Genomic DNA, 26,703 nt, shown 5'->3' with positions numbered 1-26,703 from the left:
TCAAATGGTGTTTGCCTGATTATTTCTTTTTCTTTTTTGCATTTAAATAATTGAATCTGTTTGAGTTTTTAATAAGAAATGACTTATTCTTTTTTTTCTGTGAAAAGAGACTTAAAACCTCACTGGATATCTCAGTGTACAAGAGTATGGAGCTAAATCAATGCCAGAAGTTTTGTTAATAAGAAAAAAATGAATACATTTGTAACTAAAAGTTTATGGTTTGATCCTGAATTTAAAAAAAATTGAAACACTAAACTGAAACTAAAAATAAGCGTAACTGACTTTTTTTCATTCTAAATATATTTTTGCTTCAGCTCTAATTATTTCAATTAAATAATTTTTCATTTTTTACTCTTATATTTTCACAGTTGAGATGCATATTTTAATGTTTTGATAGATGAATAATTGCCAAAAATATTCTAAAACAGCTTGTAAAAGCTAACATCCTCAGCATTTCTTTATTTACAGCTAATTAGGTGAATACATTGTATAGGAAGTGTTGAGTCATATATCTCCGAGTACCCACGTTTCCTGAAGTCGACATAATTGGGGAAGGCTCTGAGCTTTCTTTGCTATGCTGTGGCTCAAAAATTCAACATCCTTCTCAGTCAAGACCACACCCCCCACGCCAGAACAGTGCCAAAAGTTTGAACCTGAATACCATCTGAAAGTGAAAAAAAAAGTTTGAACCCAAGAAAAGAAGACCTGAATGTAAAACAAAAAGATTTAAATCTGAAAACATTAAACATGCAACTGAAACAATAACACCACCCTATTTTTATTTTTAGTGCAGTGTTTGTATTTTTTTTTTTCAAATTCAGGAACAACAAACCATAAACTTTCAGTTTCAAATATTTTTTTTTTAATTTTCTTTTTTTTTTTTTTTTATTAACAAAACTTTTGGCATAGATTTAACTCCATACAAGAGCATCTAAGAGAGTCTAGATTCATCATTACAAAGCATACTATTTGAAGTCTTTGTTTAAATGTTGATGCTTGGCTCACAAAAATCCATCATGTCAAAATATACAGATATCACAAAACACCAGTCCAAAATGATGCTCATTTATGCTCCCAGTCATTGTTTGGAGCTCCATTTTCACAATTTACTGCATCTATGCAATGTGGCATGGAGCCAGTCAGCCCGTGGCACTGCTGGGGTGTTTTGAAGCCCAGGTTGCTCGTCTGTATTGTGGAGTCTGGTGTCTCTCATTCCTCTTGACATTCCCCCAAAGACTCTCTACAGGGTTCAGCTCAGGCAAGCTGGCTAGCCAACCAGGCACAGTAATACCATGGCCAGCAAACCAGTTTCTGGTAGTTTTGGCTTCACCATGGGCAGGTGCCAAGTCCTGCTGAAAAAGGAAATGAGTACCTCCATAAAGCTTCTCAGCAGGTGGAAGCATGATGTTTCACACTCCATGAACACTTTATGAACTTAAGAAAACACTGTAATCACTGATGTGATCTTAGGATCATATGAGACAGTTTTAATGATGTATCCTAGAGTAGCCACTAACCTGTACATTTATGGTAATTCTTGGTTACATACAAAGCTTTTTGAAGGCACCCCTGATTAGTAAAGCTGCTCTAGACTTAACAAAACACAGCTGACCAAGATCAGCAGGTAGCATGGCACCCAAAACCATCACTCATTATGGAAACCTCCCACTGGACTTCAAGCGACTTGGATTATGTGCCTTTTCACTCCTTATCCACGCTTTGGGACCTTGATTTCCAAATAAAATGCAAAACTGACTTTCATCTTAGAAATAAGACTTTGGACCACAGAACGTCTTCTCATCTGCTGTTCCTGCCTCTGAAGAAAAGAACTTTCCCACGATATAATCACATAAAAACACTTGAACTTTCATCATACAATAATTTCTTACAGTTCCCCTTTTATTTTGAAAAGCTATTAAGCATCAATTTCAACTGCCATAAAGAGTGTTGATTGGAAATGTTAAATACTTAAAAACTGTTAGCCTCAGTTGCACAAAGGATCAAAATGTATGGATTGTTATAATAGTATAAAAATGTTGTTGTTGGGTTTTTTTTTGTAATATCATTTATCATTTTTTAGATCTAAGCTGCAGATAAGCGTACTTCTCTAATGGCATCAGACTGAGTCATGGTGACAAAAATGAACTATTGCCCTTCCATGCTCTGGTCATGTGGTGCCAAAATCAATCGGCTGTTTTCTTAGACACTGAGTTGAACTTATTGTTTAGGATAAAGGTTTTGGCCAGGGGTCAACAACTTCATTTGCACAAAGACCAGATTTTTCTTAACAGACACTGAGGGGGCCAGACATTGAAATGACCTCTAATGAAATCAATATTTTGGTCTGATTTACAAATTCTTGTAGAAATATTATGTCCTTTAACAGAACTTTTAGCCTTTTGAGATCAGTCCCTATCACCTATACTGCAGCCAACCACAAGGGGGCGATAGAAATAATTAACTACATATTCCTGGACCCCTCATGATGTCCCTTACTGAGTTTGATACTACTATGATATGTCATGATGGGCCAAAAACACAGAGGAAACAGATCTTCAGTGTAGACTGGCAGAAATGGAAACTGCAACCTAAAAGAGACTTGTGTGGAAAATTTAATCACAGTTTCAATCAAGATAAGACTGTCAAGTATATGTTTACCGTGCCAACTATAGTCCTCTTCTATCAATAAAGGCATATAAAGCCCCAAAATATATCTTTAAAAACATTATATTCTGTCCCTCTTAAATTTTCTGAAATTTGATAATTTTTTGAGGGCCGGATGGTAAGTTGGAGGTTCTGAAGTGGCCCCTGAGCCACCAGTTAATGTTCACTGGTTTAGGCTTTATTTAGGGGGGTAGCAAAGTCAGCATAAACCTACAGTGACCTCTAGTGGCTCTAGCTGATTTAAAAAAAATTGCTTTTATATAGGACAGTAGACATTGTTAGAGTTTGGTTTTAAAGACTATATGCAAATGTACCAGGTAACAATTCTAAAGCATAACTAATACTAAACCTGCCAATTCCTGATGACATAAGCTTATTATTATAAATTAAGTGCTATGTCTTTTTTTATCATTAACAATTTCTCACTGAGACTAGACTGAAGGTGAATTAAAGCATTTTCGTGACTTCATTGAGTAATGGGCGGATGAATCTGCAAGTTGCAGTAAAGCATGTCCTGAGTGGTGTAATATCACTTGTGCAACACTGAGTGTTGCAAGAAGTCTTATGATTGTAGACAAAGATAACAAGACTAAACTAAATATTCAACTTCCTTTCAGTTTAACTGTCCATTAACACATGTATCTTATCAGCCAATTACAGTGGCTATACAATTTATTCAACCCCTTGAATTTTTTTTTACCCTTTTATTGATTTTATAAATCAATCATGATCAAAATAATTTGTTTTTTTTGACCAAAAAAACCACGTTTAGTGTCAAGATGTCAACAGATTGCTACACAGTAATGTCAATTAAACAAAAATATGTAAGGTAAAATAAATGACTGCATGAATATTCACCCCCTTTAAAGTGACTGACCTACTTCAACAGAGATCCATCCAATTGGTGCTACTAGTCTCACAGTAAGTGCAGTGAATGTGTCTCAAGTGATTGTGGTATAAAGACATCTGTTTCTGGAAGGTCCATCAGCATTTCTGGCTACCATTGCACCATGAAGACAAAAGGACACTCCAAGCAACTCAGAGAAAAGGTTTTTGTAAAGTACAAGTCAGGGGATGGATACAAAAAAAATGCTCAAGGCACTGACTGAACATCCCCCAGATTTTAGTAAAATCCATCATCAAGAAATAGAAGGAATATGGCACATATGTAAATCTGCCTTCATCAGGCCATCCTCACAAACTGAGTGACCGTGCTAGTGAGAGAGGCCACCAAGACACCTATGACTACTCGGGTTCTTCAACAAAGCTGTATGGGAGAGTTGCAAAGAGAAATCCACTGTTGAAGAAAACTCATGTTAAATCTATCCATGCAGACTCAGAGCTGTGATTGCAGCCAAAGGTACATCTACTAAATACTGACATGAAGGGGGTGCGTATTTATGTAGTCATTAAATGTACATACTTTTATTTAATTTACAGTACTTTGAAGAAATCTGCTTTTACACTGACATTGAAAATGTTTTTATGTTTATTTTTTTGGTCAAAAAAGCCAAAATATACTGACATTGACTGATCATAAAACCAATATAAGGGTTAAACATCCAAGGTGGAGAATACTTTTTATAGACAGTGAACATGGTAGCAAGCAGTGCCTTTAGGCATGCAAACATGGTCAATATGATCTGCTTAAAGTTCAAACCAAGCACTAGAATGAGAAAGGAAAACCACTTAAGTGACTTTGGAGATGCTGTCTTGTTGCCTGATCAACTGGTATTTCACAAACTGTTCAACTACTGGGAGTTAACCACTCTTTACAACTTTGGTAGAGCATCTCTGAACACATCAGACCGTTAAGCAGGACCACAGCATTAGAACACAATACTGGCTGTCACTCCTGCTTCACATTGGCTCATCAAAACTGGAAAACAAATTATTGGAAAAATGTCACCAATTGCTAGCTGCAATGTTTGGATGGTAGGGTCTGAAATTGCAACAAGAAAGCAGGCTGGACCACCAACAACCACTGCACATTCAAGGGTACTGTCATGTGATTGTCTGATTTAACATCTGCTGCAATAAACAGGTGTACCTAATGAAGTGGTCGGGGAGTGTAATTGTTGATTTAGGCTAAATGAATGAATTAACTCGGTTTTCACCTCTTTATTCATGGAAGCAGTGTCAGCACAAAGGAGTTCCAGTTCATTAAACTACAGCAGATCAGCAGTCTTTAAACAAAAAACATGGCTAATGTGAAAATTGTCATGTTTTTAACCAGTAAAAAAAATTTACAATGGCAGTAACATTTCAGACACGTTTTTGAAACAATGAATACATTTGTTCAATCCTGATTTTACAATAGGAGTTTACATTTTTAAAGCTTGCAATATTTTACCCAACTTCTTATTAGGACAATAAGCATGTTGAAGTCACAACCTAGCATTTTTGCTCTTAGAGTTGATTTAATTGTACTGACTGCTTTCTTTTCTTTGACGACTTTTGTTTTGCCTGTTTTTTTGCCTTGACAAAGCAAGCGATAGAACAAATGGCTCCAAGTGTTACAACTATCAGGAGAGCAAATGAGGTGTTGAGTCCAGTCGCAGCATCCTCAAAGGACAGATTCATGCCCAGGAAGCGAACGGTGTCTGTGGACGGCTTTACAGGTGCAATTGTTGCTGTGGAAAGAAACAGAAATTACTATATACACCTCTTTGGATTATTGACAGTAATTGGATACTGATAATGTTTACTGAAAATATTGGTTTCAAACTGTATATAGCTACAAACAGAAGCTAGTTAGCTTTAGCCTCACATTTACACTGCAAGCGTCAGGGCCGTGCAGAAACCTTTGGAGGGGCAGGTGCTCAAAGTTAAAAGGCGGGCACGTGGAGCACGAATTTGAAACACCGTACAGAAACATACCTTACAATATAACTGGTTGAACAGCCTCTATCCACAAAGCCATAATTCAAGCTGTGCATTAATTTAGGACATTGGACGATAATGTATTAAGTTGAATTCAGATCACCATTAGCCACTTGACTGTTTAACTGTGGCTACTCTTCCTGGAGCCCTTGTTTTTCAGTTTTGATAAAATTGGAGGAAAAAAATGGAACAATTCTGACACCTCTTTATTGAAATGTCACAGCTTTATTTTTTTTTTCTAACCTCAGTAAAACCAAATGCAACCAATTGTTTTGACACAAACATGACTTCAACATGAAATGTTTCATCCTGTATTTATTAACAGACATGTATCACATTGTATAAACTGACAGGGGAACATTAATAATGGGAGAAAGAGAATAGAGGAGGGGCGTGTGTGTGTGTGTGCCTGTGTCTGTCTATGTTTGTGTGTGTGAAAGGTGGGTGTGTGTGCGATGGATGTCTGGTGTGTGTGGGTTGTGTGTCTGAGTGTTGTAAAAAAGAAGGGGTGAAATGAGATCGAGTATGTGTGCAGGCTAAGCGGGTCAGACAGGAATATTCAGTACCAACTTGTGTTTTTCCTTTTTTTTGGTTGTTTTTTGTCTAGTCAAAAAGAAACGTTAATCTGGTAGGCATAGTGAATATGCACATGACTGAGCAAGTGCAGTATCCGCCACTGCAGATGAGAACACTGAGGGAAAGTTGGTGATAATACATTGAGAGGTTTTCTGACTTTAACCTATTGATTCTCTCTTCTTAGCATATAGCTCTCTCTGTCACTCCTGGATTATCTACTGCTCAGATGAGAAATGTTTGTGTGCATGGGTGCACATGCACTTGTTTTACAAGCATTGGCAGCCCAGTATGGCAAGATGTGATTGGTTTTGATATCACAGCTGATGGCTGCATAATTATAAGTTTGCATGTTTTAAAGGTTGGGCTGCAGGTGCAGAGTTTGCATGTTCTATCCGTGCATGGATTCTCTCTCTTCCACGAGAAGGCATGCTCGTTAGATTAATTGGTGACTTTAAATTGGTCTTAGGTGTGACTGTGAGCGTGCCTGGTTGTTTATCTCTGTATGCCAGTCCTGTGACTGACTGGCCCTGCCTCTCGCTGAATTACAGCTGGGATAGAACCCTGACTTTACTGTATATCTTCCTTGAAGTACAGTAATGTTGTATAATGTTATGTCCCAATTTCCCAATCCTAGTTTGACAGATGGGACTGGGAAGTCAGTCCCACATTTCATGCAAATTATCATAGGGTGAGGAATAAGGTGGATATAGGTTGAAAAATTGTTGAGCATAAGATACACAAAAGCATCCTATACATCAGTGCAACTAATGCACCATCTTCAATGCTTAGACATGCCCTGTTTTTGTTGCAACTGCAGCCTCCATCACCTCACATGGTATTTTATCTGAAACTATTAAAAATTTGCCCCTATTTATTGTGTATTGTAAATGGTGGCTTCACTGGTCAGAGAGTGCTGGGACATATATTGAGACAAAATGATTATACTGGTCAGAAAATAACCCTTTCTAACGGTTTGATTAAAAAAGACTTTTTATTTAAAGATAACCATGACCAGTAAAGGTGGGCATCCCAGTTGATTGTATGATTCCAAACTCTACATAGCAAAACAGATGTAAAGACATAAAGAGCTACACAGCTGCATAGAAACTGGCCACCGTGGAAGTTGTCACACAGGAAGCATTTTTCCCCTTGGAGACCCCTCCAAAACTGATTGCATTTTATAAACTTGTGCAATTTAAGGTAGAAATTTTAGAGCAATTTAAGGCAGGATTGGTGATGAGTGCTTTCTGTGTACCTTCAGGCTCTGGGCTCAAGCATTCATGGATTCCCTCAGGAAATCCGTTGCATCTTATGATGGTGGCGTAGCGGGAAACAGAAGTCTTGGCAACTCGAGTTAGATTGGGGTCTGAATGATTGACGTAGAAGAGGCCAAATCTCTCTGAAAAGCCAGTGGCCCACTCAAGGTTATCCATCAGGGACCAGGCTGTGTATCCACGGATGTCCACGTTATCTAGCCTGTATGCTGGGAAGAGGAATGGATTTGTAAAGTAAACATAGTAAAATTCTTGTTCAATACACCATCAGTTCTGTTGGTCTGATCATGAACATTATTGCGACTCCATACCTTTTAGCACCTGGTTGATATATTCATGATAGTAGTAGCCCCTATGAAAATCATCTAGATCAACAGGTCCACGTTCTGAAATGCCATTCTCTGTGATGATTATAGGTGGATTTCCATAATTTTCTTTGATGAAGTTTAATATCCTCCGGAAACCAAAAGGTGAGACCTTCAGCCAGGATGAGCCTGAGTCCAACCAGGTACGATCAGCAATTGTTCCTGCACCCCTGAGAAGATCAATTGAGTATAGTTTTCAGATTTCACAGGAGCTACGGTTCACATTAAGCACACAATGACACAAAAACAGACTTTTTATGTGATAGTATCTGCTTACCTATCAGCGTCGTAGTGCTGTAGGTTGCCATACTCCACAGGGAATGCGAGCACAGTGGTGTAATGGTTGAAGCCAAAATAATCATAGGTACCCTTAATTCTCTGAATCTCCTCAGGAGTGAACTCAGGAAGCCTGGAATTATTGTGGTAAAATAAAAACATTTACCAAATAAATTCAGCAAAGATGTTATTCCCCTCTGATGCTGTAATGTTTTTTCTTTATTACCGAGATTTTGGCAAACCGGCAGCTAAGCTTCTGTCTCGAATGATTGTTTTCATCATGTCGCTGTAGTCTCCATTAAACACTGGATGGGCAAACCAACCAATGTAGAACTGCAAAAAAGGAGGCACACAACTGCTGTAGAAGACCATGCCATGAAAGAATCATATGCATGATAGAGGAAAATTCGCAAACATTAGACACAGAATTTATTTTTCTTTTTTGTCAAGTCACCTGCACCACACGCCTTGCTGCATCAATGTCCTCCTGCTTGTAGGGATTTCTAGGTTCTGACCAGTCAGAGTTGATGGTGATGGAGATTATTCCTTTCTGTGTAGCCCTGTACTGGTCGTTGTACAGATGCCAGGCCTCAGCATGTGCTTTGAGCAGGTTGTGTCCAACAATATAGGGTAGCGTACCTGGTCGGAAACTTATCCCTGGACACACATAAGGAATAATAGTTCTTCATTTTCAGTAAATGCAAAAAGCAGTACATCTACAAATATAAGTAAGGACTCAACCATGCAAAGCCATAACCTCAAATGCAAGGTAAATTGTTTCATATCTCCAAGGCATGAATATATATTTCTGGGAAACCTCCAATGCAAAGTGTTTGGGAAGGGCAGGACTTTTCAAAAATCAATTCTTGAAAGATGATTGGATGAATGTTCTGTCCATAGTTCTGTCCATTCATAATAGGCCAATCAGAGCAACAATATAAAATATGGTATTAGGCATGTGCAGCTCTGGAAGTAACCTGAGCTCACCAGACAGGCGCTGTCGCAGGTAACAAATGGCAGAGCTTGTTGTTGGATAAAACTCATGCCCAGGCTGGTTGGTAGAAATACAAAGATGTCTTCCCTGCCAAGTAAAGCGTAAAGTGTGACTCTTTGCTCATGTTTTAACAAATAAATGTGGCCCAATTCTGATAAAACTGCCGCTATACTAGAGATCCATCCAAGCTAATTGTTACAACGGGACCAGCCATTGTATATAACTGCTTACAGTACAACTAAACCCCTCCTGAAAAAAGCAAAACTGAACAAACTGTGTGCATACCATGATTCCAAAATAGTTGGGATGTTTTGTAATTAGTTAAATGGGGTCAAATCACAGAATTGATTCAAGTAGCATTATCATAGACACAAGTGCTTACATTTAAATGTGTATGAATGGAATTGTCTTTAAGGCCAAAAAGTGTTCATAGTTTCATAGCATACCTGGCGCAGCTGCTCCATAGCCATGGCCTACATTGGCTATATTGTACGGCTCATTGATGGTGATCCAAAATTTAACTTTGTGGCCGAGTCGACTGAAGATGAGGTCAGCATAATCCCTGAATTTATCGATAATAGTATCATTCTCCCAGCCTCCAATATCCTGCAGAGCTTGAGGAAGGTCCCAGTGGTAGAGCGTGATCTGACACAAAAGGAGACAAAGCTAGGGTTTACCAACCTTATCAACCTTCTAATGCAGCTATACTTTTAGGCAATGGGGAGGATAACGCCTACATGTGGTTGTATGTTTGCAGCAAGTAGTGCATCCACCAGTCTGTGGTAATAGTTGAGTCCAGCCTCATTGATGTGTTCGGTGGTGCCATTAGGGAGCACCCTCGGCCAGGATATGGAGAAACGATAATGGGTCACTTTAAGTTGTTTCAACATTTCAACATCCTCTTCTACTTTATTGTAACTGTCACAGGCGATGTCCCCATTGTCATCATTGAACACTCGAAGAGGGGTGTGAGCAAACTTGTCCCAGATACTTAGACCTTTCCCATCTGCTCTCCATCCTCCTTCTATCTGGAATGAGTAAATATAAAGAGATTTCAGTACACAAATGCAGATCAAAGAATAACGTATAATTTCTGTAAACACCATTGTCTGAGACATTACATCTAAGCAGTTACCTGATATGATGCTGTGGCAGTACTCCATATAAAACCTTCACGAAAATGCCCATAAAGTGTCTTCTCATCATCATTTGGAGGAAAACCGTTGTCCTTTATGATTTGGTGGTACAAATGGGCTGAGTACTTGGGAGTTCTTGGCCGGTTTGGGTCTGTAAAATCCACATGATGTAACCCAAAACCAACACTGTATCCACGGAGCCACTCAAAGGAATCCAAGAGAGAGCTTGCCATGTATCCTTTTACCTTAACACCATCAAGATGATAGGCTGGTGAAAAAAGATATGCACACATGTAAGTGAACAAGACTGGAAATTAAATCAAGCCATGACAATCATTTACACTGGGACATGGATCATATTAACACACCTTTTAAAGCCTCATTAATGTAAGTCTTTAGGTAAAATACTCTGGCAGTGTCGTCCCAAGTTATCTTTGTTTCTGTAGCAACTCCGTTCTCAGTGATGTAAATCTCAGGACCTCTGTACTCTTCCTTGATCCAGTTTAGAAGTCTTCTCAAGCCCCATGCTACAGCTCTCTGTTGTTTAATTGCAGTGGTGGGGGAATCACTTTCCTCGTCTTCTCTAAGATCTAGATCATATTTATACGATTGGGGAGAAAGGTTCAGTGTAGCATGGCTTATAATCTTTGTAGTATAGTGATTAACGCAGAACACATCAGCTGTTCCCTTGATGTAAGTCTTTTCTGCTTCGGTGAAGGTTGGCAGTCTTGATTCTGGCAGGCGTTGGAGTTCACTTTTGTTTCCAACTTGCCACTTCATTGCATCAGGATAGTCACCATTCTTGAAAATGGGGTGTGCAAACCAACCCAGTTGGAACTGCAGAGCACGGTCAGCGGCCACCACTTCACGTGGGACATCAATGTCTACAGGTTCAACCCAGTCAGCGTTGAGGGCAATCGATACGAGACCACCTTGGGATTTGCGATACTTAACATCGTATGTGTGATAAGCCTTGGCGTGTGCCTTTATGAGGTTGTGTGCAACTCTGTAGGGAGCAATTCCTGGATTCTTCACATTTGGTGGCATATCTCCAAGTCCATATCCTCTCCATGCAATTGTGTGCGGCTCGTTGAAGGTCATCCAGAATTTCACCCTGTCTCCAAAGGTGGCGAAGCAAAAGTCACAAAACTCATTAAAAATGTTAATCATGTCTTCACTCTCCCAGCCAGCAGCATCTTGCAAAGCCTGAGGAAGGTCCCAGTGGTAGAGAGTCACCATTGGAGTGATGTTATAAGCTAAGAGGCCGTCTATGAGTCTGTTGTAGTAGTCCACACCTTTCTGGTTCAGGGTCCTACGGTGACCATCAGGGAAGATTCTGGACCAAGACATAGAGAATCTGTATGACTTCACCTGCAGACCTCGAAGCAGGTAGAGGTCTTCATCAAGTCTGTTGTAGCTGTCACAGGCCACATTGCCGTTAGCATTGCCAAGAATGTTTCCAGGTTTTTGGGTGAATGTATCCCAGATGCTTGCTCCTTTCCCATCAGCGTCCCATCCCCCTTCTACCTGGTAAGCTGAAGACGATACTCCCCAGCTGAAGTCTTTAGAGTAAGTGCCATGGTAATACATTTTTGTCTTGAATTTTGTCATGCGAGAGAATTTCTCCCAGACTACCTTTGATTTAGATGGTACTTCTGAGGATGATAAAGGAGTTGGATTGCGGGTGTATTGCATTAGTGCCCCTTTGAAAACGTTGCTATTGCCTGAAACAAGTCCATTTTGTTTGATAACCTGTGCGTAAAAATATGCAGACTGCTTTGGGGTTCTTGGTCTGTTTGAATCCTCAAAGTCTACATAGTGCAGTCCAGCTCTTGCGCTATAGCCCAAGCTCCCCTCAAATCCATCCATTAACGTTACTGTGTAGCGTTGAACATCCAGTCCATCTACGAGTATTGCTACAAAATAGAGAAACATAAGCAAATCAGAATAACTTTCAGCCATATTGTGTTAGTTACCAGTCAGTGTAAGTTTGGAAATTTACCTTTGAGGACTTCACTGATGCTAACCTCCATGTACTCTACTCGAACTGTGTCATTGAGGGAGTCAGTCAGGATTCCATTCCCGGTAATGTAGATAGGTACTTTTGTGGTGCTTAAGTACTCTTTGGAAATGTAGTTCAGAAGCTTTCCAAAAGCTGTTGGGGGCCATGCTGTGTCCATATATTCCTGGAAGTCACCCACCCCTTGAGGACCTGGGGTACAGCCACCGTTACTGTTGTTGACCACCAGAGACGTGTAGTGGTTCAGCCCAAAAAAGTCAGCTGTTCCATTTATTCTCCTGCTCTCTTCAGCTGTGAAAACAGGAAGTCTTGCAGGCTCTGACGAAGAGCACTGGTCTTTTTTCCGCTCAATCTGAGTCTTGAGGGTTTCAGGGTAATCTCCATTCACAAATATGGGATGTGCGAACCAGCCCAGCATGAACTGGAGGTAGCGGTCTGCTGCTGCTACATCTTCAGGTTTGGAAGGGTCCTTGGGCTCTGGCCAGTCAGAGTTCAATGCAATGCCGACTTGACCTCCTTGTACTTTTCTGTATTTGTCATTGTAGATATGCCAGGCCTCTGCGTGGGACTTTAGTATGTTGTGTGTGACCTTCAAAACCAGAGTACATGCTTAGATCAATATTTTGTCAGTAGTTCAATTCAAAAGTAAAACTCTTAAATTATAATGATTCATTACACACTGTAAAAAAATATTTAAAGTGTTTATTTTTAAAATTCTAATTATTATGGCTTGCAGCTTACAAACCCCCAAAAGGCTCTGGAAACCAGGTGTTTCCAGTTGATTAGTTGATTTGAGTGTGACACCATTATTTTACAATATTGAACTTTTCCACAATGTTCTAACTTTCTGAGATACTGAGTTTTTTTGTTTGTTAACTGTAAGCCATAATCATTACAATCTATTGAGATGCACCTGTATGTATGTTGCGATAAGATCATTGCCCTCACCTGATAGGAGGCAACCACATAGTCTTTCACTCCAGGGGGATCCTCACCAGTGCCATACCCAGCATGGCTCACCACCCACGGGCTACTGAATGTGTTCCAGGTCTTGACCCTGCCTCCAAACCTGGAGAAGCAGAAGTCTGCATAGTCCTTAAAGGCATCAACGATGGATGCATTAGTCCATCCACCATTGTCCTGGAGTGCTTGGGGCAGATCCCAGTGGTAGAGAGTGACAACAGGCTGGATGCCAGACTCAATCAGAGCATTTATCAGCTTGTTGTAGTAGAGAGCTCCTTGGTCTGAATGGCTGTCCCGGTAGCCTGAGGGAAAGATCCGGGCCCAGGAGATGGAAAACTGGTACGTGTTGACATGAAGACCCCGCAGGAGGTAGACATCATAGTCCACCTTATTATAACTGTCACAGGCTAGATCAGCAGTCTGATTCTCATAAACCATGCCTTCATGACCCCAGCGGTCCCAAATGGTTTCCCCCTTTCCATGTTCAGCCCAGCCACCTTCAACCTTAAAGGACTCACTGGAGGTCGCCCACTGGAAGCCAGGAGGGAATGATTCTTCCAGTAAAAGATCTCTGTCTTTGGGGGTTTGTGCTTCAAATTTATCCCATACACTTTGATAGGTGTTTTTAATTCTGCTTTTGTGTTGGCTGTTGGAAAAGCAAAGTTCAATTCAAACATAGATATAACAAACTTTGTTACTGCATTTAAAACTGTATGTTTTAACAATGTGAACCATACCTGACTGGGACATCCACTAGGTCCAGTCCACCCAACATGTCCATGATGTCACATCCCACAATTTTCAGGTCTTTGTTTCCTAAGGCTGTGATGAGTGAGAGGCAAAGTTACAGAAAGTTCAATCAATATTAATGCTACTATCTTGAGATTAACTTTGTTTACATGGAAACATAATCTGAAACATAATCATCCAAAAGAGGGGGGTGGTATAAACCAATCCTTATTTCTTATTCCTACCGGTTTCCTGTACACACTTGTTCCAAACGTGCCCTCCAAGATGTGGTAAAACTAAACTTGCTGGGTATGTCTGCTTTTTTTTCTGTAATCGTGCATGTCTGCAGGACTCACTGTTCATCAGCTGCAGGATACATTTTTACAGTAGAAAAAGGATTAATGGTTTTGTGTGAAGTGGGTTGATTATGAAATCAAGAAAAAAACTGTCAGACCAAAGAGAGGAGGAGAATAAGATTTTTTTCCACAGCATGGGAAAGAACAATGGAGGCTTTTAGTGACAGTGTTTTTTGTTGCATACCATAGCAATGGAGGGGCACAACCGGGGCATAAGGTCTGGTTAAAATGGCCCTTTATTAAGTTAGACCAGTGGTGTAGCTCTGTGCATGCTTTGATTTAATGCTTGATGCATGTGTTAAAAAAAAAGTCCAAAATGTTTGATTTATAAAATCAATGGAAGGATAAAAAGTCCAAGGGTGTGATTACTTTTTATAGGCACTGTATGTCTTCAGCATGGCACCTATGAATGACAAATAGCAGGAACATTAAAAAGGAAGTGTGGCACATTTCTCTGTAATGTGTTGTTTAATATGAGGTGGAGATTTGCTGTGATGCAGGAGTGCAGAAATGGAGTATCAGTCTAAATATTGCACTTCCTCCCTTGTTGTGTTTTTAGAACCATTATCATCTTCAGTTTAATAATCCCTCCATAATAAACACTGGTTATCTGGATCTGCATCAATTTTTTTTCTGCAGTAACTTTAAAATACTCCTGAAAGATTTCTGACATATTCCTAATGCGGCCCTTAATTTTAGATCAAAATAAATCCAGAAAATGAGGGGGAAAGTGAAAACAGGTCCACTTTTTGGAACAAAGAACTCCCATTTCCCAAAGGCTGGCTACAGACCTAAACTATACCCCATGCCATGCAAATCTATTCTGTAGATTTTGAGATATTTACTAAAAAAAGCCAATAAACTATGATATACTTGTTAAAACAGGCCAGCTATTGTCCTTGTCATGCCTCAATTATGTTCAGGTATAACAGCGCCCCTTAGTGGACATTTAATGCAGGCACAGTTATGTGCAGCTGGTTCAGGACCTGGATGAAGAAACTTTCCATGTGCTCCTGCAGGGTCCTGAGTTTGGCCTGTTCACCTCTAATTTTCCGTGAAGTCTGTGCGTGCAACTAAGTGAGTCACTTCCTTTTAGTTTATTTGATGTTGCAATTCAAAGCAGTTTTAGGTTTCCTTTATTTGAGTGGAAAGTGGATGGAGTAGAAATCTCAGTAGAGAGAGAGAGAGAGAAACCTATATGCAGAAAAGGAGCCGTAAGTTGAGGTTGAACCTAGGCTGCCCAAAAACTAACTGCCAGGACAGCTAGTGTCAGTTCCAATCTCTATGATGTACTCTGTGTGCTGAAAATAATGATTTAAATTAGCTAATGGTGGTAAAAGGTCAGGATACTGGAGCATGGTGCTAGCTCCTATAATGAAAAGCTATTAACACGAGTAATCTGTTGGTTTATTTGTGCTTTAACTTCCTCACAGATCATGACAAAACCTGAGTCCATGCACACCATGGTTATGATTTCCCTGTTAAACATTACTACAATACCAGTGTCATAAGATAACACTCACAATAAAACTGTAATCATGACAGTGCTGTAAAAGTTTATGATATTGCAATTACAGCAGATTAGCCTTGATGCTAATCTGTTGTAAAAGTTTATGATATTGCAATTACAGCAGATTAGCCTTGGTGCTAAATCCCTATCAGTGTAGTCCTGAAAAACACAACATGTAGTATTGCATTTTTTAATGTGTGCAACCTAAGAGAAATTAGGATTCTAAAAAAATCCCTCCGGTGCAAGTTTACAGGAAAAACTGTTCAACTGGAAGGCGCAAGACATTTGAAAAGACATGTACCTTGTAAGAAGTTACCAAGAAGCTGGAACTGATCATAAGAACAGCCATCAACAGTCATCTCAAGTATCAGGATAGGTAATTCCCCACTGGACATCTACAATAAAAAAATGCACGTAACTTAGGTGTAACAGAAATACAATGTGTGAATTGTGTGTGTGTGTGTGTGTGTGTGGGTGTGTGTGGGGGTGTGTGTGTGTGTGTGTGTGTGTGGGGGGGGGGGGGCAATTGTGTATTATTGTACCTGTAAGCCTCTCAGCTCCTCCTCAAAGTTTGATGCTGAGGTGCAGCTGTACTCCATGTGCACTGACAAGAAATCCATCTGTGCAAAATAGAAGATACAGCAGAGTTTGTGATCACACTAAGTGGACTTGAACGTGTACATTGTTCTTCTAGTTGCTTTAATACCTAAACTGCTTTTACACCACATTTTAGACCTGTGTCCACAGCTGGTGCTTTTAGTGCTGGTGGCACCCACAAGCTCAGGTTCAGAGTCAGCGTTTGCTGTTGCTAGATTATGAATGTTTTTCATCCAAAAGTTCTTTTTCCAAAAGTCTTCTGCATTCCCTGTTGTATTGATAATATCATGTTTAAATAGTTTAGGGTAATTTCATTGAATTAAACAATTACTAAAACTGTTAGGTGATCATCTTTTTTCCATGAGGAAAACTAGACTGGGACACACTGAAAATAGATGTTTGGTGATAAAAACATTGAGTGAGTTTAGTATTTGTCAAGGAGACTTAAATGTTAGTGCTGGATTTTTGTACATTTTAAAGTCATGGTATTTCTCCTCTGCCTCAGGGTGGAGTGGACCAAAGATATAGTTTATCATATCCCCCATTATACTTGGATTTTTCTCTATCTGGTCTACAGTGATGAAAGTTTAGGCCAGCGATCATCAACTGGCACCCCAGGGCCATATCAGGCCCCCCACCAAAGCTTTCCACCTGGCCCCCAGATCATTGAATTCAGAAAATATGCAGTGGAAAAAATGATGTTTTGGTTTTAAGATTATAATTTGGTTTAAATCTCTGCAGGTATTGAATCAACCCCAAAAACAATTGATATTGAAACAGTTTTATGAAGAATGAATGGATAATTTGATCCATTTTTGCAAAAATCCACCTGTCAGTATTTATTTCTAAATGTGATGCATGATGACCACATATTTATCCTGATTAAACGTGCAGTTTTCTGTGTCTACCTTCTATTTCAAACTCTTATGGAGTGAAATTTTCCCTGTCTGAGAACCAAAACAAAACACATTTTTCCTGCACGTTTTTCACCAATCAGGATGCATCATATAACTGCCAAAACCAGTGACAGCCAAAGAAATCTGTAGTTAAAATATCTCAATTGCCACACTGCAGTATACTTAATAGAAACAGATCTCACTGTTAATGCCTAAAAATGATGGGCATGGGGCAAAGGTGGCCTGGTGGTAAGGCAGTTGGCCCGGGTATGAATCCAGCCTGTGGCACTTCCCCTAATATCTCTCCCCAGGTCTCTCGTCCATGTTTCCACAGTCCTCCTCTATCAAATAAAGGCATAAAATGCTCAAAAATAAATAAAAGAATTATGTGCAATTTGAAAGAAAACACAAGTTCTAATAGAGTGGTGCAGTCATGACGTAATATTGTAGGCAATACCCAGAAGTTAGCGTTGCATGCACGCCCTCGGTGGGGAGCACATGGGATTTTTCAAAGGGTTTTGCATCATTGCTGAAGATAAGACCTGTGTTCAATAAAAGTTTATGAAACTTACACGTTTTGTTCATAAAGATAATCCTCATAAATTGATCATTTAAGCATCATACGTGGTTCGTTAATCTAACTGACGAAGCTAAAAAGCTAATGTCATGCTATATTGAACTATAACACCGTCAACTGAATTTAACGTCATCCCCCGCGGATACAGGTGAGCTGCAGGCTCAGTTGCTGTGCTTCGGATGATGATGTATGATCTGCCCCACAGACGCTGTTGTCTTTGTTGGCTGTCTTTTAGCAGCCACCTTATTAAGACGTGAAAAGATACACAACTCTAAGGTGGGATGTGTTTCAGATGCATTTTATGTTGTAGGATAAAACGTTAAAGTGGGGGTATTATGCCTCTTTTCAAAGCTTTACACCATCTCTCTGATACCCACGTAGTCGCTTCACATGGTTTACAGCTCAAAAAACTCCTCATGTTTCTCACACTAGCGTCCTGAAAAACCCTTATTTTAACCTCCGTCTGAAACGCTTCGTTTTCGCTGCTGTCTCTTTAACCCTCCCCCCCGCCACGGACCTGCTTTCCTCTGATTGGCCGATCAGTTTACACTCTAATTCCAAGATTTCTGCCACATATATTTATCTTGCAGTTTGAAAATTTGCATAGGTGAAGTATGGACACCCAACATTGTGACTTTATATTTATGTTTTAAAAATCGGAAAAGTATAATACCCCCTCTTTAAACTCCCTTGAGCTTGTGTTCACCACAGACCTTATTTCAGGCATTTAACCGAAAACCCTGTCAAAAATCCCATAGACGTTCAGACGAGGGAACCGGAAGTGCTAAAATGCTAATTCACTTCCAAGTTTCAGGACTCATTCCTGCACCAATCCATAGCATCCATTTTCTATACTGCTTCATTGGGAGTTAAGGGGGGGCTGGAGCCTAACCCAGCTATGATTGGGCGAGATGCAGGGTATATCCTGGACTGGTCACCAGTTAATCGCAGGGCTGAGCATGTCTTTGGTGGTGGGAGGAAGCTGGAGTACCCAAAGAGAACCCACACATACAGGGAGAACATGCAGACTCTGCACAGTGAGGCAACAGTGCTAACCCCTGCACCACTGAGCAGCCCAGTTCTAATACAATAATATGTCCTTTAGGGCAAAATATTTTATTTTTGTTTATTTAAAAGTCCGGCCCCCACAATTTCTGTCAAGACAACTTGTCTTAGGTAAGGGTTTCCTGTAACCCCCAAAATAACAAAGCATCATGTACAAATTTACATTTTTGGGAGTTTTAGTACACATTACTTACATTTTAACTCATATCTCACTTTAAAACTGGTTATATTTTCACTTTTTTGCAACAATGGATAAAATATACCACTCTTGATATTTTCATCACCATTTCTTAATTTGGAAAAAAAATTAAAAGACACACATGTGAGAAAAGAAGAGAGATGCGTCTTACTGTGGTTGAACCTTCAATCTGGGACAAAGCTGAAACATCACTCGCTCGAAACCCAAGTGACAGATGCCTCCCTGGAAACATAAAGTCACTTTTAACACAGTTTTATGAAATTAAGTTTTATCTAAACACAGGGTGAGTGATAAACCCACAGACAAATGTGTGCTAGATTTGATTTTGTTGCAGTGTACATATTTATAGCTCTTTTACACCGAGGAAGTTTGTTTGTTGAGATAAGGATGATCATCTACAGCTCTGATCTGAGCTGTAAATCATGGGGTGAAAGGATTAGGTGGTCATAAAGTCATGATTTGAACAAGATGTCTCGCTTGAAACATTACAAAATAATTAATATAGAAAGGATTGTATAAAATATCAAATAATAATGAGTGAGGACAAATATTTCACTTTATAAAGGACTACCAATAAATGGTTATTGATGCTTAGTTTTTTGGAAACTTATGAATTATCATCAACATAACTTACCTTTTCCAGGGTACATCTGATGGTAGAGCTTGTAGATGTTCTTGTTAAGTTGGAGGATATTCTGTAGAAGATTTGGAGCATCTTCATGCTGTTTGTTAACATTTACATCACTCAGAGTCACCCATGTCTGTGCCAGAGCTCCAAACTCCTGGAAAGAAAACTCTGCATACTGCTGAAACATCCCCAGAAGCTCCCGACTCTCCCAGCCTCCATATTTGGATCTCAAAGCTTCAGGCACTGCAGATCCATGAAGGACAACCAGAGGCTCCAGACCCACATCCCGCAGCTGTTTGAGAAGAGTCCGATAACAGGAGACCACAGCCTGCTGTGGTTGGCTGGACAGACCTGTAGGGAGGATCTGAGTCCATGACAGAGGTACTTTGAAGTGAGTCACCCCTCTGCTCTGCAGGTACTCAAAGTACTCTCTGGATCCTGGAGGAATGGGATGACTGCAGTCAAAGGCATCTTTCACCACTTGGTCAGGGCTTCTCAAAGGACCTCCAACCAGCAGAAAGTCCTCTCTGTTTACCTCACTGCTCCTGCAGCCGCACAGACAGAAAGCATAGAGGAAAGCCAACCACAAGACGTACTTCATTGTGGCTGGAAAAGGATGGACTGATTTTATCGCCTGATACTCGAGCTCTTTGAGCAATTCTGTTTTCTTCTTATTGCATTGTTACACAATTAAGATGGATATCACATCCAAGGCAGTGTCAGCTAAGTGTTTTATTGCAGTGTTGTGATACGGCTAGGAAGACTCTGGACTCATGCATGTCGAGAGATAACCCGATCCTTACCTTAGTCACGTTTAAAAACCATCAAATACATTTTTACAATAAGATCTTGAAAATGTTGTACATTTCTTTAATGGTATGCAGGGCCAAGTATGAGGCATGGAAGAGAAGCAGTCCAAGAGAGAAGGACCTGGACTGAACCCATAATAAATATGTCAAAACAGTCAAAAAGTTGAAAACAGTGAAGGTTTTACACATAAATAAACTGAAGGAAGGAAATCTGAGAAATCAAATCACACAAGACTGTCATTTTTCTTTTATGAGTTATCACAGCATCTGTTCCTCACTTTATTGATTTTACATCTTCACTGCTTCCCCTTATGTTTACCTCTTTTATAATATTTATCAATTTTACTGCTTTTACAGTTTTAGAGCTTGTGTTACCCTGTTTTAATATCTGTTTTTGCCCTCTTATTTACATTTTACTGTTTCTCTTTTAATTTCTTATGTCTTTAATTTTGGTCCTCTCGGTCTCAGCCGATGTAGCTGGGTTCCTGCATTGCCTGGGTTCCTATCATTTTATGGTACTGATGTCTGTGTCTTGCCTGCATCCTGATGATGTTCATGATGTCTTAGCTGTGCAGTATGGTTTCATGTCTGCACTCTGATGTCTGTGATGTCGTTTGCATGGCATCACAGGTCATCTAGGTTTGGTTCTATATTGTTGCTCTTTATCGATGTAGATGAATTGTTATCTGTCTACATGTCACGTTCTGTTTCTTGTCTTTTGTCTGCGTTTGTTGCTTTGTTTTTGTACTTGCTTCTGCACTTGTCAAAGCACTTTGTAAACCCATGTTTTTAAAAGTGCTATACAAATAAAGTTATTATTATTATTATTATTATTATAACATTTGTCAATATTCAGTTGCAAGGACTCAAGGTAATTCACCATTTACAGGCTAAAATATCATCAAAAGATTCAGAGAATCTGGAGAATTCTCTGCATGAAAGGAGCAATACTTAAAACCAACACTGAATGTGTGACCCTCGACCCCCCAGGAGGCACTGCATTCAACTGACATTAATCTGTGATGGGTATTACAATGTCGGCTCAGGAACAATTGCAAAAACTAACATCAGTAAGCACAATCTTCAAATCTAAGTCATGACTTTACCATGCAAAGCAGAAATCATACAACAGTGTTGATTTCATCGACTAAAACTATGATTGAAATTGTTAGACAGTCTTTTTTCCATGAGAAAGACCAGACTGAGACTTGCTAGAAATAGATATTTGATGGCTAAAACTGACTAAAAGCAAGTTTTGTTTTCATCAAGATGACTAAAACAAGACTAAAATGTAGGTTATTTTCATCAGACACTCAAAATCCATGATATTTCTCCACTCTGGGTAAATCTGTCCAAATATAATGCATCTGTAGCTCTTCTATCTTTCAGCTGTAGAAAGCAGGGACCCAGGTTCGGGTGGGTGCAGAGAACACACTACCATGGTTTGGTGCCAGATTCAGGCAAAAGGGGCTCGACAGAAGTCTCTCAGTGCAAAATAAATGAGACCACCTGGAGTTTGCAAAAAAAGCCAAGCAGGCTTTCATTGGAGCCATTAATGAAATAAACAAGTCCTTGCAATATACAGCCCCAAAAGGAGCAATATTTATGTTTTTTTTTGTTTTTTTTCACATAAAAAAAATTCTTAATGGGCTTTGCAGATTATCTTGCTTTCTTTCTCCTACACTTGGTTTAACTCAGTGGTTCCCAAAGTGGGCCTTAAGCGTGCTGAAGCAGATCTGAAGAAAAGCGAAACATATTTGCCATCATGAAAAGCTTTTATGTTGTTTTTACTCTTTATTTCATACAGTCCAGTTTCATACAGTGGTCCAGTTCTGATATAACTGCTGTTAAGTTGTAATTTCATCAAAGCTAATCAACACACTGGAGGCAGCCATTGCAATCGGTTACTACAACTAAACCTTGCTCATAGCTTCCGCCTCATTTTCTCCTCAAATGACTGAGCATTGCATCAGTGGAGGTCAAGCTCCATGAACCGCCATTAAATGTCGCTACTCCTCCATTGACGCATCTGAAAGAAGAGTCACTCACTCAGACAGGCAGTCACATACAGACCCAAGTGCAGGGCTGACCCCGGCAGTCAGCCTAAAAGATCAGTGAGATTGATTGCCTGTTGCAATGGTAAAGTGAATTTGTGCTTTCCCTGTCTCGCAGAAGCGTGTAACCACCAGGTGGTTGTTCTGGTCAAAAAAGACTTTAAGGCTATTCTTCACCTGCAACATAGCTGGAACTGCTATTCTGCCTTGAATGTTGTGTAACTTCAAAGATAACAGCTGACTCTTGAGTTGCAAGTTGTTGTGATAGTAATCCTCACCTTAGTGACTTTCTAGATAGAGCACGTGGGCCTAATACCATTCAAACACTAAACCACTGAGCTAATATCATGGGATATAATGGTGGAATAACACAAGTGTAAATCAATAATAAAAGTGATACTGCCAGATTAAAGAAAGACCAATTAGAAACAGTTGTGCGGCTTTTAATTATAAGTAAGATGCTGATAAATGTGTTACCTGCTCTCTGAACTCTGTATGAACTTAAATGGAGCTCAGGTTGTTGTTTACCTGGACAGGTAATAAAAATCACAGAACAAATTTAAAGCATGATTAGGCATTTTGGAGATATGATTAGATGTGTCTTTCTGCATTTCAAAGATTTATCAGGATGGCACTTTTTTATGCAATTTAATGTTAAAAAAATGCATCAATATTCTTTGCAAAAAGTTGAGCAAAATGTTTGTGGTTTAGTTGAAATTAATGAAGAATGGCATGGCTAAGTCAAGATCAGGATTTTAGATCTACACTGCTTTTTAAGCATGACCTCATGCATTTTATCAGACACCTACAAGGCTGTGTTGTCTTGCAGGAAACACCATAAAGTATTGCAGCTGAGGTGACCCTTATAGTCATGTCAGTTATGAAACCTCTTAAAGTTTAGGATTGTAAACGATGGGACTATAAAAGATCAGCCATATGATGACTCATTCATTCCCCCACACTCAGACAATATGTTGTCCCTGGGGAAACTCGTCTCTCTGTGTTTGTTCTCTGCGTTAGGCTGCTTGGCTCTGAAACATGAGGATCCACACCAGGCAGTGTTCCTAGCAGGTCCTATGACCAGTGAGGAAGTGGAGGATCTAAGTGGAAACCCCTTAGAGTGGGCTTTGTTGGACACATTTGACTGTAGTCATGCTCTACCTCCTGAATCTCAACAGTACTTTGAGTACCTGCAGAGCAGAGGGGTGACTCACTTCAAAGTACCTCTGTCATGGACTCAGATCCTTCCTACAGGTCTGTCCAGCCAGTCCCAGAATGCTGTGGTCTCCTGTTATCAGACTCTGCTCAAACAGCTGCGGGATGTAGGTTTGGAGCCTCTGGTCGTCCTTCATGAAGCTGCTGTGCCTGAAGCTTTGAGATCCAAGTATGGAGGCTGGGAGAGTGAGCAAGTGCAGGGGATGTTTCAGCATTATGCAGAGTTTGTGTTTGGACAGTTTGGAGAGTTGGCACACTACTGGGTGACTCTGAGCAGCCTGGATGAGCTGAGGGATGCCGAAATGCAAAACACTCTAGATGCACACAACAGGGTTTACCAGAGCTATCATCAGCTGTTTCCTGGGAGAGGTAGGCAGTCAGTGATTCATTGTGTCATAACCTGGATAACGACATTGGCTGCAGACTAATGATTGTATGCATCTTGTATGTGAAGGAAAACATTTCATCAGTGTTTGTGTATTTAAGAAGAGAAAATTCCCTCCAAACAACATTGAAAAATGCAAATCACTCACGTGAACCATGACATCAATAGGCTCAGATTTGACAATTATGTTTTAATGATATTAGAATGATGATTCTAGATTAGGTGATGTTTAAAAATCTAGCTGACATCAATTTTGGAGGTTTCATAGGAGCTCTACTTTTGCTCACAGGCACAAGAAACCTCCAGTAGATGGGAGGAGAGAACAAAAAAAGGAAAAGTAGGAGGGAGAGAGAGAGGGAGAGATGTGGAAGAAGAACAGAAGGGGAGGAGATGGTCAAGTTAGAATTGAAAGGGACCCCAGAAGAAGCACGTTGAAGTGTGCTACTGCTTCCTAAATTTTACTCAGTAGATGCTCACTTTAAATAACCCATGTTACATTTTGTACAGTTAAAGGTTAAATGTTTTGCCTAGCCTCATTTTTTAAAGTCAGGGGTGTCAGACTCAATCACAGCAGGGGCCGGATTCTGAATTTGGGTCTTAAATTAAGAGGATCAACATTCATCCATAAACTGTCAACCCCATTTTCACCATGAGTTATGGAAGAAAAACATTGCCGTTTTTAAAGGTCAACATATGAGATAAAATTCTGAATCATGAGTCAAAATGGTCAAAATACGAGATAAAAATTCAAAATCATGAGTATTAAAGGTCGAAATATAAGACAAAAATTCAAAATAATTAGTTTTAAACATCAAAATATGAGATGAGAATTCAAAATCGTGAGTTTAAAAGGTCAAAATATGAGATAGGAATTCAAAATCAATCCATTTTCTATACCGCTTATCCCATTTGGGGTCACGGAGGGTCTAAAGCCTATCCCAGCTGTCATTGTGCAAGAGGCAGGGTACACCCTGGACTGGTCGCCAGTCAATTGCAGGGCTGACATATAGAGACAGACAACCAGGCACGCTCACGTTCACATCTACGGCCAACTTAGAGTCTCCAATTAACCTAAGCATGTTTTTGGTGGTGGGAGGAAACAGAGTACCCGGTGAGAACCTACATGTGCATGGGGAGAACATGCAAACTCTGCACAGAAAGGCCCTGACTGGGAAGCGAACCAGGGACCTTCTTGCTGTGAGGCAACAGTGCTAACCCCTGTGCCGCCATGCAGCCCAGATTCATTATCATGAGTTTTAAAGGTCTTGTACCCAGTTATTTATGAGGTTTGTTAGGAAAAAATAAATCACACCGGCAATAAAGAGGGCTCAACAATTGTGCATCAAATATGATTTATTCAGAACTAGGGTATATTAAAATTTTAAAACATATTGATTTCCTTGCTTTAGTACACCCCCTCTGTGTGTAATGTGAATCTGTTGTGTAGACTCAGCAGAATTAAAAGGTTGGTTTCCAGCATCAGTTAGTACATTTTTACAATAGTAGAACATTTTGAATCGTGAAAAAGTTTCTGGATATTCTGTTTAACATTTGTGAATTATCAGATTGCATAACGTTTATGAATGACAGGGTTGCAGTATCAACATGAAATATGAGCACTAATAAAGCCCTGTCAGTCAATTCTTATGTAAGATTCTTACATTTTAACTCATTGTTTGTTTGAAGTTTTAGGATTGGAACAAGGCAAAGTCTTTGAAGGCTCATATCTTTATTATGAAAGCCTGTCTTATCTTTGATTGTAGCCATCCTCTGTTGTTTTATTTACATTTTGTTGTTTTATTAGATGCGCACTAAACATGACTATGCACGATTATGATGTCCATATCTGCTTCTCACATGTTCCAAAGGTCATGATAAGGGACTGGAGAAAGCAGAGAAAGGACAGTGACAGTGTGGTTTATCTATATAACTGATGGAGAAAGGTGTCTGTTATTAATTTTATAAATACAACACGTGTTTCAGGTGGAGTATCAGTGGGACTGAAGGCCAACAAAGTACCAATCATCTGTGAACAGCTGGTAAGATCATCCAGTCATATGTAAGATAAGCAATATAACTGGGGGGAAACTGCTGGAATATGTTCCCAAAAGCTAAAGCTGTTGATGTACCACCTTGATTTAAAAAAAGTTGGGGCACTGTTCAAGATGTAAATAAAAGCAGAATGCAATGATTTGCAAATCTTACAACCTATATTTTATTCCTGGTAGAACATACACAACATATCAGAAGTTGAAACTGAGACGTTTTACTATTTCATGAAAAATATGAGCTTATTTCAAATTAAAGGTAGCAACACTTCTCACAGATGTAGGGATGGAGCAACAAAAGTATGTGGCAGAAGAGCATTTGGAAACAAATTACATTAATTGTCAACGGGTTAGTCACATGACTGGAGATATAAAAGGAACATTATCAAGAAGTGAGGTCTCTTAGAAACAAAGATGTGCAATGGCTCACCAATCTGCAAAAAAACTGCATCAAAATATTGTGGAAAATTTTAGAAAAATGTTC

The 26,703-nt window shown here is 39.6% G+C and overlaps 2 protein-coding genes across 3 annotated transcripts in view; one reads left to right on the top strand and one right to left on the bottom strand.

Annotated features, from left to right (window-relative positions):
• Window positions 1-4,808: 4,808 nt before the first annotated feature.
• Window positions 4,809-20,217, bottom strand: LOC121522156 (lactase-phlorizin hydrolase-like). Of its 2 annotated transcripts, XM_041806280.1 has the most exons (17): window positions 19,715-20,217; window positions 19,232-19,302; window positions 16,289-16,366; window positions 16,048-16,141; window positions 13,889-13,973; window positions 13,137-13,797; window positions 12,171-12,777; window positions 10,537-12,084; window positions 10,168-10,436; window positions 9,770-10,060; window positions 9,479-9,677; window positions 8,493-8,695; window positions 8,265-8,371; window positions 8,040-8,171; window positions 7,709-7,932; window positions 7,379-7,606; window positions 4,809-5,297 (listed from the first exon to the last, which is right to left on the bottom strand). In XM_041806280.1, exons 1-17 carry the CDS (start codon window positions 19,893-19,895, stop codon window positions 5,074-5,076), a joined length of 5,202 nt encoding a protein of 1,733 aa, XP_041662214.1. In that variant the 5' UTR covers window positions 19,896-20,217; the 3' UTR covers window positions 4,809-5,073. The 2 variants fall into 2 exon arrangements, with proteins under 2 accessions (XP_041662214.1, XP_041662215.1); XM_041806281.1 differs by lacking the exons at window positions 19,232-19,302; window positions 19,715-20,217 and adding an exon at window positions 14,606-14,639 and having other exon boundaries at window positions 16,289-16,300.
• LOC121522602 (lactase-phlorizin hydrolase-like) overlaps window positions 19,962-26,703 on the top strand; it is a 27,005-nt gene continuing 20,263 nt past the window's right edge. The window contains 3 exon segments of the mRNA XM_041807136.1: window positions 19,962-20,061; window positions 23,592-24,155; window positions 26,155-26,210. Of these exon segments, the coding sequence (XP_041663070.1) occupies window positions 19,962-20,061; window positions 23,592-24,155; window positions 26,155-26,210 (720 nt within the window).

This window comes from Cheilinus undulatus, linkage group 15, assembly GCF_018320785.1.
Source record: "Cheilinus undulatus linkage group 15, ASM1832078v1, whole genome shotgun sequence".
NCBI lineage: Eukaryota > Metazoa > Chordata > Actinopteri > Labriformes > Labridae > Cheilinus > Cheilinus undulatus.
Note: the sequence above shows the minus strand (reverse complement) of the source record. Positions and strands in the feature narration are given on the sequence as shown.

Excerpts from the sequence above, each read along its gene's own strand:
- LOC121522156 (XM_041806280.1), bottom strand. The coding sequence starts at position 19,895 with ATGTTTCAGCAGTATGCAGAGTTTTCTTTCCAGGAGTTTGGAGCTCTG. Across the intron at positions 9,678-9,769 it reads CTGCAAACATACAACCACAT|ATCACGCTCTACCACTGGGA; the intron begins GTAGGCGTTATC and ends CTTTTGTGTCAG. Across the intron at positions 7,607-7,708 it reads TATCAACCAGGTGCTAAAAG|CATACAGGCTAGATAACGTG; the intron begins GTATGGAGTCGC and ends TCCTCTTCCCAG.